We start from the raw sequence: 18,973 nt of genomic DNA on the forward strand, positions 1-18,973 counted from the left end.
GGGACTGTTGGTCTGTAGCAGAACAATACAGGTTAGAGGGACTGTTGGTCTGTAGCAGAACAATACAGGTTAGAGGGACTGTTGGTCTGTATCAGAACAATACAAGTTAGAGGGACTGTTGGTCTGTATCAGAACAATACAGGTTAGAGGGACTGTAGCAGAACAATACAGGTTAGAGGGACTGTAGCAGAACAATACAGGTTAGAGGGACTGTATCAGAACAATACAGGTTAGAGGGACTGTTGGTCTGTATCAGAACAACACAGGTTAGAGGGACTGTTGATCTGTAGCAGAACAATACAGGTTAGAGGGACTGTTGGTCTGTATCAGAACAATACAGGTTAGAGAGACTGTTGGTCTGTAGCAGAACAATACAGGTTAGAGGGACTGTTGGTCTGTATCAGAACAATACAGGTTACAGGGACTGTTGGTCTGTATCAGAACAATACAGGTTAGAGGGAATGTAGCAGAACAATACAGGTTAGAGGGACTGTTGGTCTGTATCAGAACAATACAGGTTAGAGGGACTGTAGCAGAACAATACAGGTTAGAGGGTCTGTTGGTCTGTAGCAGAACAATACAGGTTAGAGGGACTGTTGGTCTGTATCAGAACAATACAGGTTAGAGGGACTGTTGGTCTGTAGCAGAACAACACAGGTTAGAGGGACTGTTGGTCTGTAGCAGAACAACACAGGTTAGAGGGACTGTAGCAGAACAATACAGGTTAGAGGGACTGTATCAGAACAATACAGGTTAGAGGGACTGTTGGTCTGTATCAGAACAACACAGGTTAGAGGGACTGTTGATCTGTAGCAGAACAATACAGGTTAGAGGGACTGTTGGTCTGTATCAGAACAATACAGGTTAGAGAGACTGTTGGTCTGTAGCAGAACAATACAGGTTAGAGGGACTGTTGGTCTGTATCAGAACAATACAGGTTACAGGGACTGTTGGTCTGTATCAGAACAATACAGGTTAGAGGGAATGTAGCAGAACAATACAGGTTAGAGGGACTGTTGGTCTGTATCAGAACAATACAGGTTAGAGGGACTGTAGCAGAACAATACAGGTTAGAGGGTCTGTTGGTCTGTAGCAGAACAATACAGGTTAGAGGGACTGTTGGTCTGTATCAGAACAATACAGGTTAGAGGGACTGTTGGTCTGTAGCAGAACAACACAGGTTAGAGGGACTGTTGGTCTGTAGCAGAACAACACAGGTTAGAGGGACTGTAGCAGAACAACACAGGTTAGAGGGACTGTTGGTCTGTAGCAGAACAACACAGGTTAGAGGGACTGTAGCAGAACAATACAGGTTAGAGGGACTGTTGGTCTGTATCAGAACAATACAGGTTAGAGGGTCTGTTGGTCTGTATCAGAACAATACAGGTTAGAGGGACTGTTGGTCTGTATCAGAACAATACAGGTTAGAGGGACTGTTGGTCTGTAGCAGAACAATACAGGTTAGAGGGACTGTATCAGAACAACACAGGTTAGAGGGACTGTAGCAGAACAACACAGGTTAGAGGGACTGTATCAGAACAACACAGGTTAGAGGGACTGTTGGTCTGTATCAGAACAATACAGGTTAGAGGGTCTGTTGGTCTGTAGCAGAACAATACAGGTTAGAGGGACTGTAGCAGAACAATACAGGTTAGAGGGACTGTTGGTCTGTATCAGAACAATACAGGTTAGAGGGACTGTAGCAGAACAATACAGGTTAGAGGGACTGTTGGTCTGTAGCAGAACAATACAGGTTAGAGGGACTGTTGATCTGTATCAGAACAATACAGGTTAGAGGGACTGTTGGTCTGTAGCAGAACAATACAGGTTAGAGGGTCTGTTGGTCTGTAGCAGAACAATACAGGTTACAGGGACTGTAGCAGAACAATACAGGTTAGAGGGACTGTTGGTCTGTAGCAGAACAACAGGTTAGAGGGACTGTTGATCTGTAGCAGAACAATACAGGTTAGAGGGACTGTTGGTCTGTAGCAGAACAATACAGGTTAGAGGGACTGTAGCAGAACAATACAGGTTAGAGGGACTGTAGCAGAACAATACAGGTTAGAGGGACTGTTGGTCTGTAGCAGAACAATACAGGTTAGAGGGACTGTAGCAGAACAACACAGGTTAGAGGGACTGTAGCAGAACAATACAGGTTAGAGGGACTGTATCAGAACAATACAGGTTAGAGGGACTGTATCAGAACAATACAGGTTAGAGGGACTGTATCAGAACAATACAGGTTAGAGGGACTGTTGGTCTGTAGCAGAACAATACAGGTTAGAGGGACTGTAGCAGAACAACACAGGTTAGAGGGACTGTAGCAGAACAATACAGGTTAGAGGGACTGTATCAGAACAATACAGGTTAGAGGGACTGTTGGTCTGTATCAGAACAATACAGGTTAGAGGGTCTGTATCAGAACAATACAGGTTAGAGGGACTGTTGGTCTGTAGCAGAACAATACAGGTTAGAGGGACTGTTGGTCTGTATCAGAACAATACAGGTTAGAGGGACTGTATCAGAACAATACAGGTTAGAGGGTCTGTTGGTCTGTATCAGAACAATACAGGTTAGAGGGTCTGTATCAGAACAATACAGGTTAGAGGGTCTGTTGGTCTGTATCAGAACAATACAGGTTAGAGGGACTGTTGGTCTGTATCAGAACAATACAGGTTAGAGGGACTGTTGGTCTGTAGCAGAACAATACAGGTTAGAGGGTCTGTATCAGAACAATACAGGTTAGAGGGTCTGTATCAGAACAATACAGGTTAGAGGGTCTGTTGGTCTGTATCAGAACAATACAGGTTAGAGGGTCTGTTGGTCTGTATCAGAACAATACAGGTTAGAGGGACTGTTGGTCTGTAGCAGAACAATACAGGTTAGAGGGTCTGTATCAGAACAATACAGGTTAGAGGGTCTGTATCAGAACAATACAGGTTAGAGGGTCTGTTGGTCTGTATCAGAACAATACAGGTTAGAGGGTCTGTTGGTCTGTATCAGAACAATACAGGTTAGAGGGACTGTTGGTCTGTAGCAGAACAATACAGGTTAGAACAATACAGGTCTGTATCAGAACAACACAGGTTAGAGGGTCTGTATCAGAACAATACAGGTTAGAGGGTCTGTTGGTCTGTATCAGAACAATACAGGTTAGAGGGTCTGTTGGTCTGTATCAGAACAATACAGGTTAGAGGGACTGTTGGTCTGTAGCAGAACAATACAGGTTAGAGGGTCTGTATCAGAACAATACAGGTTAGAGGGTCTGTATCAGAACAATACAGGTTAGAGGGACTGTATCAGAACAACACAGGTTAGAGGGTCTGTTGGTCTGTATCAGAACAACACAGGTTAGAGGGACTGTTGGTCTGTAGCAGAACAATACAGGTTAGAGGGTCTGTATCAGAACAATACAGGTTAGAGGGTCTGTATCAGAACAACACAGGTTAGAGGGTCTGTATCAGAACAATACAGGTTAGAGGGTCTGTTGGTCTGTATCAGAACAATACAGGTTAGAGGGACTGTTGGTCTGTATCAGAACAATACAGGTTAGAGGGTCTGTATCAGAACAACACAGGTTAGAGGGTCTGTATCAGAACAACACAGGTTAGAGGGTCTGTATCAGAACAATACAGGTTAGAGGGTCTGTATCAGAACAACACAGGTTAGAGGGTCTGTATCAGAACAATACAGGTTAGAGGGTCTGTTGGTCTGTATCAGAACAATACAGGTTAGAGGGACTGTATCAGAACAACACAGGTTAGAGGGTCTGTTGGTCTGTATCAGAACAACACAGGTTAGAGGGACTGTTGGTCTGTAGCAGAACAATACAGGTTAGAGGGTCTGTATCAGAACAATACAGGTTAGAGGGTCTGTATCAGAACAACACAGGTTAGAGGGTCTGTATCAGAACAACACAGGTTAGAGGGTCTGTATCAGAACAATACAGGTTAGAGGGACTGTTGGTCTGTATCAGAACAATACAGGTTAGAGGGTCTGTTGGTCTGTATCAGAACAACACAGGTTAGAGGGTCTGTATCAGAACAACACAGGTTAGAGGGTCTGTATCAGAACAACACAGGTTAGAGGGTCTGTATCAGAACAATACAGGTTAGAGGGTCTGTATCAGAACAATACAGGTTAGAGGGTCTGTATCAGAACAATACAGGTTAGAGGGTCTGTTGGTCTGTATCAGAACAATACAGGTTAGAGGGTCTGTATCAGAACAACACAGGTTAGTCTGTATCAGAACAATACAGGTTAGAGGGTCTGTATCAGAACAACACAGGTTAGAGGGTCTGTATCAGAACAATACAGGTTAGAGGGTCTGTTGGTCTGTATCAGAACAATACAGGTTAGAGGGTCTGTATCAGAACAATACAGGTTAGAGGGTCTGTATCAGAACAATACAGGTTAGAGGGTCTGTATCAGAACAACACAGGTTAGAGGGTCTGTATCAGAACAATACAGGTTAGAGGGTCTGTATCAGAACAACACAGGTTAGAGGGTCTGTATCAGAACAATACAGGTTAGAGGGTCTGTATCAGAACAACACAGGTTAGAGGGTCTGTATCAGAACAATACAGGTTAGAGGGTCTGTATCAGAACAACACAGGTTAGAGGGTCTGTATCAGAACAACACAGGTTAGAGGGTCTGTATCAGAACAATACAGGTTAGAGGGTCTGTATCAGAACAATACAGGTTAGAGGGTCTGTTGGTCTGTATCAGAACAACACAGGTTAGAGGGTCTGTATCAGAACAACACAGGTTAGAGGGTCTGTATCAGAACAACACAGGTTAGAGGGTCTGTTGGTCTGTATCAGAACAACACAGGTTAGAGGGTCTGTATCAGAACAACACAGGTTAGAGGGTCTGTATCAGAACAACACAGGTTAGAGGGACTGTTGGTCTGTATCAGAACAATACAGGTTAGAGGGTCTGTTGGTCTGTATCAGAACAATACAGGTTAGAGGGTCTGTATCAGAACAATACAGGTTAGAGGGTCTGTATCAGAACAATACAGGTTAGAGGGTCTGTATCAGAACAACACAGGTTAGAGGGTCTGTATCAGAACAACACAGGTTAGAGGGTCTGTATCAGAACAATACAGGTTAGAGGGTCTGTATCAGAACAATACAGGTTAGAGGGTCTGTATCAGAACAATACAGGTTAGAGGGTCTGTATCAGAACAATACAGGTTAGAGGGTCTGTATCAGAACAACACAGGTTAGAGGGTCTGTTGGTCTGTATCAGAACAACACAGGTTAGAGGGTCTGTATCAGAACAACACAGGTTAGAGGGTCTGTATCAGAACAACACAGGTTAGAGGGTCTGTATCAGAACAACACAGGTTAGAGGGTCTGTATCAGAACAATACAGGTTAGAGGGTCTGTTGGTCTGTATCAGAACAATACAGGTTAGAGGGTCTGTATCAGAACAATACAGGTTAGAGGGTCTGTTGGTCTGTATCAGAACAACACAGGTTAGAGGGTCTGTATCAGAACAATACAGGTTAGAGGGTCTGTATCAGAACAACACAGGTTAGAGGGTCTGTATCAGAACAATACAGGTTAGAGGGTCTGTATCAGAACAATACAGGTTAGAGGGTCTGTATCAGAACAATACAGGTTAGAGGGTCTGTATCAGAACAATACAGGTTAGAGGGTCTGTATCAGAACAATACAGGTTAGAGGGTCTGTATCAGAACAATACAGGTTAGAGGGTCTGTATCAGAACAATACAGGTTAGAGGGTCTGTATCAGAACAACACAGGTTAACAATACAGGTTAGAGGGTCTGTACAGGTTAGAGGGTGTTGGTCTGTATCAGAACAATACAGGTTAGAGGGTCTGTATCAGAACAATACAGGTTAGAGGGTCTGTATCAGAACAATACAGGTTAGAGGGTCTGTATCAGAACAATACAGGTTAGAGGGTCTGTATCAGAACAATACAGGTTAGAGGGTCTGTATCAGAACAATACAGGTTAGAGGGTCTGTTGGTCTGTATCAGAACAATACAGGTTAGAGGGTCTGTATCAGAACAACACAGGTTAGAGGGTCTGTATCAGAACAATACAGGTTAGAGGGTCTGTATCAGAACAACACAGGTTAGAGGGTCTGTATCAGAACAATACAGGTTAGAGGGTCTGTATCAGAACAATACAGGTTAGAGGGTCTCTGTATCAGAACAACACAGGTTAGAGGGTCTGTATCAGAACAATACAGGTTAGAACAATACAGGGTCTGTATCAGAACAATACAGGTTAGAGGGTCTGTATCAGAACAATACAGGTTAGAGGGTGTATCTTAGTCTGTATCAGAACAACACAGGTTAGAGGGTCTGTATCAGAACAACACAGGTTAGAGGGACTGTTGGTCTGTATCAGAACAATACAGGTTAGAGGGTCTGTTGGTCTGTATCAGAACAATACAGGTTAGAGGGTCTGTATCAGAACAATACAGGTTAGAGGGTCTGTCTGTATCAGAACAATACAGGTTAGAGGGTCTGTTGGTCTGTATCAGAACAACACAGGTTAGGTTAGGGGTCTGTATCAGAACAATACAGGTCTGTATCAGAACAATACAGGTTAGAGGGTCTGTATCAGAACAATACAGGTTAGAGGGTCTGTATCAGAACAACACAGGTTAGAGGGTCTGTATCAGAACAATACAGGTTAGAGGGTCTGTTGGTCTGTATCAGAACAATACAGGTTAGAGGGTCTGTATCAGAACAATACAGGTTAGAGGGTCTGTATCAGAACAACACAGGTTAGAGGGTCTGTATCAGAACAATACAGGTTAGAGGGTCTGTATCAGAACAATACAGGTTAGAGGGTCTGTATCAGAACAATACAGGTTAGAGGGTCTGTATCAGAACAATACAGGTTAGAGGGTCTGTTGGTCTGTATCAGAACAATACAGGTTAGAGGGTCTGTATCAGAACAACACAGGTTAGAGGGTCTGTATCAGAACAATACAGGTTAGAGGGTCTGTATCAGAACAATACAGGTTAGAGGGTCTGTATCAGAACAATACAGGTTAGAGGGTCTGTATCAGAACAACACAGGTTAGAGGGTCTGTATCAGAACAACACAGGTTAGAGGGTCTGTATCAGAACAACACAGGTTAGAGGGTCTGTATCAGAACAATACAGGTTAGAGGGTCTGTATCAGAACAACACAGGTTAGAGGGTCTGTATCAGAACAACACAGGTTAGAGGAACAACACAGGTCTGTATCAGAACAACACAGGTTAGAGGGTCTGTATCAGAACAACACAGGTTAGAGGGTCTGTATCAGAACAACACAGGTTAGAGGGTCTGTATCAGAACAACACAGGTTAGAGGGTCTGTATCAGAACAACACAGGTTAGAGGGTCTGTATCAGAACAATACAGGTTAGAGGGTAAAGGTTAAACCTATTGATATACAATCTCTTTTGTAAGAAAATACCTGTTTAATTGCATTGAGAGCAATTCCCTCGCTCCACTTGATAAGACTATGTGTACATCCCAAATGGCACCCTATTCCCTATAGTGCACTGGTCCAAAGTAGTGCACTACATAGGGTATAGGGTGACGTTTGGGATGTAATCTATATGCTTTTTGTGAGTCGGTTAGACAGGAAACAGCAGCTGTATTACCATGTTCTGTTTGGTGAAGCCCAGCACAGCAAAACTCTTCCCATCTGTCTTGTACTTCATCTGGTCTTGGTCAACTTTGGAGAAGGGGACGATGTCACTGCCATACCGATACCCTTTAGAGAGGAGAGGAAGAACAGAGGAAGAGTGAAGTTCTCCCTTTAGAGAGGAGGAGAGGACGAGTGGAGGTCTCCCTTTAGAGAGGAAAGAGGAAGAGTGGAGTTCTCCCTTTAGAGAGGAGAGGAAGAACAGAGGAAGAGTGGAGTTCTCCCATTAGAGAGGAGGAGAGGACGAGTGGAGTTCTCCCTTTAGAAAGGAAGAACAGAGGAAGAGTGGAGTTCTCCCTTTAGAGAGGAGAGGAAGAACAGAGGAAGAGTGAAGTTCTCCCTTTAGAGAGGAAGAACAGAGGAAGAGTGGAGTTCTCCCTTTAGAGAGGAAGAACAGAGGAAGAGTGGAGTTCTCCCTTTAGAGAGGAGAGGAAGAACAGAGGAAGAGTGAAGTTCTCCCTTTAGAGAGGAAGAACAGAGGAAGAGTGGAGTTCTCCCTTTAGAGAGGAAGAACAGAGGAAGAGTGGAGGTCTCCCTTTAGAGAGGAAAGAGGAAGAGTGGAGTTCTCCCTTTAGAGAGGAGAGGAAGAACAGAGGAAGAGTGGAGTTCTCCCATTAGAGAGGAGGAGAGGACGAGTGGAGTTCTCCCTTTAGAGAGGAAGAACAGAGGAAGAGTGGAGTTCTCCCTTTAGAGAGGAGAGGAAGAACAGAGGAAGAGTGAAGTTCTCCCTTTAGAGAGGAAGAACAGAGGAAGAGTGGAGTTCTCCCTTTAGAGAGGAATAACAGAGGAAGAGTGGAGTTCTCCCTTTAGAGAGGAGAGGAAGAACAGAGGAAGAGTGGAGTTCTCCCTTTAGAGAGGAAGAACAGAGGAAGAGTGAAGTTCTCCCTTTAGAGAGGAAGAACAGAGGAAGAGTGGAGTTCTCCCTTTAGAGAGGAAGAACAGAGGAAGAGTGGAGTTCTCCCTTTAGAGAGGAAGAACAGAGGAAGAGTGGAGTTCTCCCTTTAGAGAGGAGAGGAAGAACAGAGGAAGAGTGAAGTTCTCCCTTTAGAGAGGAAGAACAGAGGAGTTCTCCCTTTAGAGAGGAAGAACAGAGGAAGAGTGAAGTTCTCCCTTTAGAGAGGAGAGGAAGAGGTAAGTTCTCCCTTTAGAGAGGAGACGAAGATGCTCTCATCCAGTCTCCATCTCACCTTGGAACCGTCCATGAACTTGTTCTACCAGTCAAAGGTTTCTTGACCCTTGTAAAAACGACTACTGAATGGACGGCAGGAACCTAGCCGTTTGAGACAACACTCGTATTACTGAATGGATGGCAGGAACCTAGCCGTTTGAGACAACACTCGTATTACTGAATGGATGGCAGGAACCTGGCCGTTTGAGACAACACTCGTATTACTGAATGGATGGCAGGAACCTGGCCGTTTGAGACAACACTCGTATTACTGAATGGATGGCAGGAACCTGGCCGTTTGAGACAACACTCGTATTACTGAATGGAATGGATGGCAGGAACCTGGCCGTTTGAGACAACACTCGTATTACTGAATGGATGGCAGGAACCTGGCCGTTTGAGACAACACTCGTATTACTGAATGGATGGCAGGAACCTGGCCGTTTGAGACAACACTCGTATTACTGAATGGATGGCAGGAACCTGGCCGTTTGAGACAACACTGAATGGATGGCAGGAACCTGGCCAACACTCGAGAATGGATGGCAAACACGTTTGAGACAACACTATTACTGAATGGATGGCAGGAACCTGGCCGTTTGAGACAACACTCGTATTACTGAATGGATGGCAGGAACCTGGCCGTTTGAGACAACACTCGTATTACTGAATGGATGGCAGGAACCTACTGAATGGATGGCAGGAACCTGGCCGTTTGAGACAACACTCGTATTACTGAATGGATGGCAGGAACCTGGCCGTTTGAGACAACACTCGTATTACTGAATGGATGGCAGGAACCTAGCCGTTTGAGACAACACTCGTATCACACACAGCTTTACTTCCTGATTTCTCTCACCTTGTATGGTGTCGTCTTTCTGTACCTCGGTCTCTTCGTCATCGTTCAGACAGTAAACTACATCTCTTTTTATGTCGTCTTTCTGGTGTGTCTGAGCATCTACCACCGACCACGACTTCCTGGGTCTCTCCTCACATACCTGCAAGGGTCAGACAGTCACTACACTAATTCACATCTTTCAGTTCCTGCTTCGGGGACAGTCTGTCAGAGTAATAAGATCAGACCCTCCCCGTCCCCTGGACGACACGTTCGGACCCTCCCTGGTCAACAGTAGTGCACTGAATAGGGTGCTATTCAAGAGACAGTGATACTCTACTTACTGCTTTGTAGCCAACGATCTTGATGGGCAGAGAGCTGCCGATGGTCAGAGTACAGGGCCAGGCCATGGGTCTCTTCTCAACACGTTTAAACACAGACAACTTCTCTATAGCATCACTGCAAGACAGAGAGGAGAGAAGACTGTCAGAGCAGGACAACCTCAGTCTATGTGTGGCATTAGAATATAGCCTCAAACTCAGAGCTTTGTCCCAAATGACTCCCAATAGCGCCCCTCTACCACCCTCTAGTCCCCCCCTACCACCCTATAGGCCCCCTCTACCACCCTATAGGCCCCTCTACCACCCTATAGGCCCCCTCCACCACCCTATAGCCCCCCTCCACCACCCTATAGGCCCCCTCCCTATAGGTCTTCTCTACCACCCTATAGGCCCCCACCACCCTATAGCCCCCCACCCCCTCAACCACCCTATGGGTCCCCCACTCCACAACCCTATAGGTCTTCTCTACCACCCTATAGGCCCCCACCACCCTATAGCCCCCTCTACCACCCTATAGCCCCCCTTCCACCACCCTATAGGTCCCCTCTGCCACCCTATAGGTCCCCCTCCACCACCCTATAGCCCCCCTCCACCACCCTTTTGGTCCCCCTCCACCACCCTATAGGTCCCCTCCACCAACCTATAGGCCCCCTCCACCACCCTATAGGCCCCCTCCACCACCCTATAGGCCCCCCCCACCACCCTATAGGCCCCCTCCACCACCCTATAGGCCCCCCTCCACCACCCTATAGGCCCCCCCTCTCTACCAACCCTATAGGCCCCCTAGACCACCCTCCAGGCCCCCTAGACCACCCTCCAGGCCCCCTCCAGCCCCCCTAGACCACCCTCCAGGCCCCCCTAGACCACCCTCCAGGCCCCCCTAGACCACCCTCCAGGCCCTGGTCAGAAATACAGCACAATATAAGGAATAGGGTAACATCTGGATTGCAGACCCCAGTGACTTCCTACCTGAAGGTGTAGACTTCCTCCAGACCGTCCTCTTCATCCAGAGACATCATGACCTGCTTGGTCATCTCCAGCCCCTGCTGCTGCTCTCTGGACAGAGCTTTACCCCCGTGAGGGGGGTTGGAACCGCCTCCATCTACAGGGAAGGGTAGGCTGGAGGAACAGAGGTAAGGGGTCAGTTTGGAGTCATTCCGTGACTGTCCCCCAAATCGCCAGAGCCTGGCCAAAAGTACTGCATTATACAGGAAATATGATGCCATTTCAGATGAAGCGCAGATGAAGCATTGAGTCATTGTAGATGCACTCAATGCTTCCATGATATACGACAAGCCATTCGAGATCTCTACAGTAGAATAACACATAGACACACAAGAACTGCAGAGTGATCCCGGCTCTCTTCAGGTTGCCTATGATAATGTCCAGCTGGTCAGGACTGCTCGGTGTGTTCAGGTCTGTGAGCATGACGATGTTCAGACGCTCATATTTCTTCCCCCTGAAGAACAGTCAAACAGAACAGAGTTACATAGGAAACATGATCACCCACGAACCAAATCAGAACGCAGTAGCTCCTCCAATGGGGTCCTTTTTGTCATTTACAATCATTCTGGTAACACTTTACTTGACACCCAGCGTCATAACCTGTCATAACAGCTGATACCACCCTATTGCCATGAGGTCATAACACTCACAACCCATATATTTACACCTGTTGGGCCATAAAAGAACGCAATTTAAGTCACGTCAGACCAAAGGGCATATTTCCACCGGTCTAATGTCCATTGCTCGTGTTTCTTGGCCCAAGCAAGCCTCGTCTTCTTATTGGTGTCCTTTAGTAGTGGTTTCTTTGCAGCAATTTGACCATGAAGGCCTGATTCACGCAGTCTCATCTGAACAGTTGATGTTGAGATGTGTCTGTTACTGGAACTCCATGAAGCATTTATTTGGGCTGTAATTCTGAGGCTGGTAACTCTAATGAACTTATCCTCTGCAGCAGAGGTAACTCTGGGTCTTCCTTTCCTGTGGCGGTCCTCATGAGAGACAGTTAACTCTAATGAACTTATCCTCTGCAGCAGAGGTAACTCTGGGTCTTCCTTTCCTGTGGCGGTCCTCATGAGAGCCAGTTAACTCTAATGAACTTATCCACTGCAGCAGAGGGAACTGTAATGAACGTATCCTCTGCAGCAGAGGGAACTGTAATGAACTTATCCTCTGCAGCAGAGGGAACTCTGGGTCTTCCTTTCCTGTGGAGGTCCTTGTGAGAGCCAGTTTCATCACAGCGCTTCATGGTTTTTGCGACAGCACTTGAAGAAACGTTCAAAGTTCTTGAAACGTTCCGGTTTGACTGACCTTCATGTCTTAAAGTAATGGACTGTCGTTTCTCTTTGCTTATTTGAGCTGTTCTTGCCATAATATGGACTTGGTCTTTTACTAAATAGGGTTATCTTCTATTTACCAATCCTACCGTGTCACAACACAAGTGATTGGCTCAAACGCATTAAGGAGGAAAGAAATTCCACAAATGAGCTTTTAACAACATACACCTGTTAATTGAAAAGCATTCCAGGTGACTACCTTATGAAACTGGTTGAGAGAATGCCAAGAGTGCAAAGCTGTCATCAAGGCAAAGGGTGGCTACTTTGACGAACCTCAAATATAAAATATATTTTGATTTGTTTAACACTAACACTTCCATATGTGTTACTTCATAGTGTTGATGTGTTCATTATTATTCTACAATGTAGAAAACAGTAGAAATAAAGAAAAACCCGTGAATGAGTAGGTGTTCTAAAACATGAGTAGGTGTTCTAAAACATGAGTAGGTGTTCTAAAACATGAGTAGGTGTTCTAAAACATTAGTAGGTGTTCTAAAACATGAGTAGGTGTTCTAAAACATTAGTAGGTGTTCTAAAACATTAGTAGGTGTTCTAAAACATGAGTAGGTGTTCTAAAACATTAGTAGGTGTTCTAAAACATGAGTAGGTGTTCTAAAACATTAGTAGGTGTTCTAAAACATTAGTAGGTGTGTCCTAACTTTTGGCTGGTAGTGTGTGTGTCATGACTGTGTTATGACCAAGTTATGTCAGCTGTTATGACATTGTGACATGGTTATGACGCTGGGTGTCAGGTAAAGTCTCACCATAATATATTGATTAGATGTTCTTATCCAGTCTTACCATAATATATTGATTAGATGTTCTTATCCAGTCTCACCATAATATATTGCTTAGATGTTCTTATCCAGTCTTACCATAATATATTGATTAGATGTTCCTATCCAGTCTTACCCTAATAATATATTGATTAGATGTTCTTATCCAGTCTCACCATAATATATTGCTTAGATGTTCTTATCCAGTCTTACCATAATATATTGATTAGATGTTCCTATCCAGTCTTACCATAATATATTGATTAGATGTTCTTATCCAGTCTTACCCTAATAATATATTGATTAGATGTTCCTATCCAGTCTTACCCTAATAATATATTGATTAGATGTTCTTATCCAGTCTTACCATAATATATTGATTAGATGTTCCTATCCAGTCTTACCCTAATAATATATTGATTAGATGTTCTTATCCAGTCTTACCATAATATATTGATTAGATGTTCCTATCCTGTCTTACCATAATATATTGATTAGATGTTCTTATCCAGTCTTACCATAATATATTGATTAGATGTTCTTATCCAGTCTCCCCATAATATATTGATTAGATGTTCCTATCCAGTCTTACCATAATATATTGATTAGATGTTCTTATCCAGTCTTACCATAATATATTGATTAGATGTTCTTATCCAGTCTCCCCATAATATATTGATTAGATGTTCTTATCCAGTCTTACCATAATATATTGATTAGATGTTCTTATCCAGTCTTACCCTAATAATATATTGATTAGATGTTCTTATCCAGTCTTACCATAATATATTGATTAGATGTTCTTATCCAGTCTCCCCATAATATATTGATTAGATGTTCTTATCCAGTCTTACCATAATATATTGATTTGATGTTCTTATCCAGTCTTACCCTAATATTATGATTAGATGTTCCTATCCAGTCTTACCATAATATATTGATTAGATGTTCTTATCCAGTCTTACCCTAATAATATATTGATTAGATGTTCTTATCCAGTCTTACCATAATATATTGATTAGATGTTCTTATCCAAAGCCGCTTAAAGTGATGCATGTATAACCTTTTGGGGGGATAGTGGGAGCGGGAATTGAACCCACTCTCCCCGCATTGCAAGAGCCATGTTCGACCAACTGAGCTACAGAAGATTTGCTTGAGTAAGCCAATTTGGTATTCTATTATCAAAGTAGAGATATTTTGTTTCCCTTTCACACAGAATGATCTAGCTGTGTGAAACAGATTACTTACAGAGTTTCGTTCTGAAGCAGGTCCATGCATACAACTAGAGCATCCAGCCCTGAGCCAACAGTGGTTAAGGAAACAAGTCAGTCCGTTAACAGCAACACAGTTAATCAAGGTCAAATTAACGGTTCACACACTGACCACGGCCTAACAGCAGAAACATTTATTTTGCACGTTGCCTATTAAATGACTAGCATAAAATAACTGAAATTATATATATATATATATATATATATATATAATGGTTTAAAAACACCATGTCAACAGTGCTGTCTGCTGAAGGAGTGAGCTGTGGTCAGTCAAAGGAAGGATACAGTCAGCCTGTTGACTACCAGGGTGCACATCATTCTGGATCTCTTCCAGCAGCTCAAAGTTTGGGATCATGAGTTGGCGGTGTACTGAGATGTTCTGGTACTGGTCGTCTTTAGCTAGGTTGTTCTTAGTGTTGTCTGACCCAAACAGCACCAGACCCAGCTCATCTTTGTTCTCAGCAAACACCTACAGGAAAGACAGTCCCAAATGACAGCACATTCCTTACATATCGCACTACCTCTGACCAGGGCCCAGGGTTCTCTAAGTGGGGCCTGCCGAGGTACGGCAGAGGATTCTCTAAGCGGGGCCTGCCGAGGTACGGCAGAGGATTCTCTAAGCGGGGTCTGCCGAGGTACGGCAGAGGATTCTCTAAGCGGGGCCTGCCGAGGTACGGCAGAATATTCTCTAAGTGGGGCCTGCCGAGGTACGGCAGAGGATTCTCTAAGCGGGGCCTGCCGAGGTACGGCAGAGGATTCTCTAAGTGGGGCCTGCCGAGGTACGGCAGAGGATTCTCTAAGTGGGGCCTGTGGGGCCTGCCGAGGTACGGCAGAGGATTCTCTAAGTGGGGCCTGCCGAGGTACGGCAGAGGATTCTCTAAGCGGGGCCTGCCGAGGTACGGCAGAGGATTCTCTAAGCGGGGCCTGCCGAGGTACGGCAGAGGATTCTCTAAGCGGGGCCTGCCGAGGTACGGCAGAGGATTCTCTAAGCGGGGCCTGCCGAGGTACGGCAGAGGATTCTCTAAGCGGGGCCTGCCGAGGTACGGCAGAGGATTCTCTAAGTGGGGCCTGCCGAGGTACGCCAGAGGATTCTCTAAGCGGGGCCTGCCGAGGTACGGCAGAGGATTCTCTAAGCGGGGCCTGCCGAGGTACGGCAGAGGGTCCAGTGTTTATTTTTTGGCCAAGGGATCCATGGAATAACTTTAGGGTGTAATATAGTATTATTAATCTACAATGTATGTTCTTAGCCCTGGGGAACTATTTTTTATTTTTGTAATTCTTTGCCTCATGGCAAAATGTGTAGATTTGAAGGATATTAGCCTGAAAACGGCAACATTTTCTCTCCAATGCCAAGATCCTTTTAAAATGCTCCTTCCCAGGGCTCGAGGCTTGGTTTGTCCGGCCATGCACAACCAAAGTCATAGTAAACGTACTTGTATTTGATCTCACTCAAGTTGTGTTCTAATTGAGAGGGTCCCTGATGTATTTTCTATCACAAAAAGGGGTCCCACCCCAAAACGTTTGAAAAGCCCTATTCTAATGGCTAGAAAGGAGAGTGTCACGATCCAGGACCTCTGGCTGTGTTCCAAAATGTGCCCTTGTCCTGTTCTGTCAAGGGTGGGGATCTTCCACGAACACCTGTTCTGTCAAGGGTGGGGATCTTCCACGAACACCTGTTCTGTCAAGGGTGGGGATCTTCCACGAACACCTGTTCTGTCAAGGGTGGGGATCTTCCACGAACACCTGTTCTGTCAAGGGTAGGGTTTTTCAGTGGCAGGGACTGGGAGACTAGTCGGGATCGAGGGAAAGATGAACGGAGCAAAGTACAGAGAGATCCTTGATGAAAACATGCTCCAGAGGGCTCAGGATCTCAGAATGGGGCGAAGGTTCACCTTCCAACAGGACAACGACCCTAAGCACACAGCCAAGACAACACGGGAGTGGCTTCTGGACAAGTCTCTGAATGTCCTTGAGTGGCCCAGCCAGAACCCCTGACATGAACCCGATCGATCGAACATCTCTGGAGAGACCTGATAGTAGCTGAGCAGCGAACCTGACAGAGCTTGAGAGGATCTGCAGATAAGAATGGGAGAAACTCCCCAAAAACAGGTGTGCCAAGCTTGTAGCGTCATACCCAAGAAGACTGGAGGCTGTAATCACTGCCAAAGGTGCTTCAACAAAGTACTGAGTAAAGGGTCTGAATACTTATGTATTTATCCGTTATTTTACCAGGTAAATTGACTGAGAACACGTTCTCATTTACAGCAACGACCTGGGGAATAGTTACATGGGGAGAGGAGAGGGGGATGAATGAGCCAATTGGAAACTGGGGATTATTAGGTGACCGTGATGGTAAGTGCAATGTTTTTTAATTTTTTGATAAATAAGCAACATTTTCTAAAAAAAAACAGTTTTTGCTTTGTCATTATGGGGTACTGTGTGTAGATTGAGGGGGGGGAAAACAAATTAATACATTTTGGAATAAGGCTGTAACCTAACAAAAGGTGGAAAAAGTTAGGGGGTCTGAATACTTTCCGAAGGTACTGTACATTGAGCACGGTTACATGGTTATGTTAATGTAATAGTTTGTTTACATGCTTTGCAATAATAATGATTTCCCTAATAATCCTGTTTACATTGACACATCTTAAACCCGATGGGACTTTGATAAATACAGAAAATCACCAATAAAAACAAACGTGTTATTTTTGTGAAGACTATTTGATTCTGAGTTCGGACACAAAGTTAGTGAAAACTATTTATAAATATGCACCCCCCCCCCGAACTCACTTCACTCACGCATAAGAGGGAGGCTACCCAGTGCTACAAAATGTGCAGATCAAATACACCGCTGGAACCCTTATTAAGATGTTCACGCCCTAATAATTTAAAAGAAACCCAGGCGTTTAAAATCGGCATACCTTTGATTTTGACCATACGACAATTAAGATGGTGTCCGGTCAGAGTACGGTGTTTATAATACCGCAATACTCTGCCTTCTGACAATCAGTTTAAATATTGAATTATTAGTGTATATATATATTCATTGAGTTCTAACCAGAATGACAAGTAACAGAATGGATTCTCTGTACCTGTTTGTGAATTAAGTTGACAACCAGAAAAATTTTACGTGGTGTCCTCTCACAAACTCCTTAGTCTGCTGCTACATTGTTGTGGACATATGGTAAGGTTTTACCCCTTTCTTCGCCCCAATTACGAACTTGTCTTATCGCTGCAACTCCCCAACGGGCTCGGGAGAGGTGAAGCTCGCGTCCTCCGAAACATGACCGGCCAAACCGTGCTCCTTAACACCCGCACGCTTAACCAATGAGTCGGAGTTCAACTCACAACCCGAAGTCAGCCTGCAGGCGCCAGGCCCACCACAAGGAAACACTCCCCTAACGTGGACGACACTTGGCCAATTGTACGCCACCGTATAGGACTCCCGGTCACGGCCGGTTGTGACACAGCCTGGGATTGAACTCAGGTCTGTAGTGACGCCTCAACCACTGCAGTTCCTTAGACTGCTGCGCCACTCGGGAGGGACAGGTAAGCTTTTATGCATTGTGCTGAATAACAAAATCTGAAATAGTGAAATAAGCTATTTTACTTAGTGTTTAAGAAGGATAAATAAATAGCCAGAACAGTGGTGTTTCACTGTGGAGCTTTAACTGCATTAGCTGGTGTTTACTTTCCAATGGGAAGGTTTGCATTGTGATACATTTATACAACTATAACACTGATGCATATTATTAGATGACACTGATGTTCACGATAGCTTGGTTTTACATTCACCTTATCCATGAATACTGTAACTAATGTTGATAGGCGATGTGATGCAATACAACTAGATTAGAAGGCCTAGACTTCATCCTAATGTAAGCTACACTGGCATATTATAACGAGGAACATATTCACTGTAATTATATGCATGCATATCAAACAGGAATATATATTTAAATGAATACACCATTGTAATATTATGACCGTCTCTCTCAGACAGATGAACTGCAGCCCCCAGATGCCCCAGCCTCCAGGGGGAGACATCAACACGTGCAGTTCTCTCCCTGCAGGGGATTAGACAGATGAACTGCAGCCCCCAGATGCCCCAGCCTCCAGGGGGAGACATCAACACGTGCAGTTCTCTCCCTGCAGGGGATTAGACAGATGAACTGCAGCCCCCAGATGCCCCAGCCTCCAGGGGGAGACATCAACACGTGCAGTTCTCTCCTGCAGGGGATTAGACAGATGAACTGCAGCCCCCAGATGCCCCAGCCTCCAGGGGGAGACATCAACACGTGCAGTTCTCTCCCTGCAGGGGATTAGACAGATGAACTGCAGCCCCCAGATGCCCCAGCCTCCAGGGGAGACATCAACACGTGCAGTTCTCTCCCTGCAGGGGATTAGACAGATGAACTGCAGCCCCCAGATGCCCCAGCCTCCAGGGGGAGACATCAACACGTGCAGTTCTCTCCCTGCAGGGGATTAGACAGATGAACTGCAGCCCCCAGATGCCCCAGCCTCCAGGGGGAGACATCAACACGTGCAGTTCTCTCCC

At 45.0% G+C, this 18,973-nt stretch overlaps 1 protein-coding gene across 2 annotated transcripts in view; it reads right to left on the minus strand.

Annotated features, from left to right (window-relative positions):
* Positions 1–18,973, minus strand: part of xrcc5 (X-ray repair complementing defective repair in Chinese hamster cells 5) — a 58,402-nt gene that overhangs the window by 36,891 nt on the left and 2,538 nt on the right. For both annotated transcript variants that reach the window (XM_065016404.1, XM_065016414.1), the window contains exons 3-9: positions 14,701–14,884; positions 14,393–14,441; positions 11,366–11,488; positions 10,999–11,148; positions 10,033–10,147; positions 9,713–9,851; positions 7,642–7,754 (exon numbers count right to left, since the gene is read on the minus strand). In XM_065016404.1, the coding sequence (XP_064872476.1) occupies positions 7,642–7,754; positions 9,713–9,851; positions 10,033–10,147; positions 10,999–11,148; positions 11,366–11,488; positions 14,393–14,441; positions 14,701–14,884 (873 nt within the window). The remainder of the gene's footprint in view (positions 1–7,641; positions 7,755–9,712; positions 9,852–10,032; positions 10,148–10,998; positions 11,149–11,365; positions 11,489–14,392; positions 14,442–14,700; positions 14,885–18,973) is intronic.

Source organism: Oncorhynchus nerka, linkage group LG3, assembly GCF_034236695.1.
Source record: "Oncorhynchus nerka isolate Pitt River linkage group LG3, Oner_Uvic_2.0, whole genome shotgun sequence".
In the NCBI taxonomy this organism is placed as follows: Eukaryota; Metazoa; Chordata; class Actinopteri; order Salmoniformes; family Salmonidae; genus Oncorhynchus; species Oncorhynchus nerka.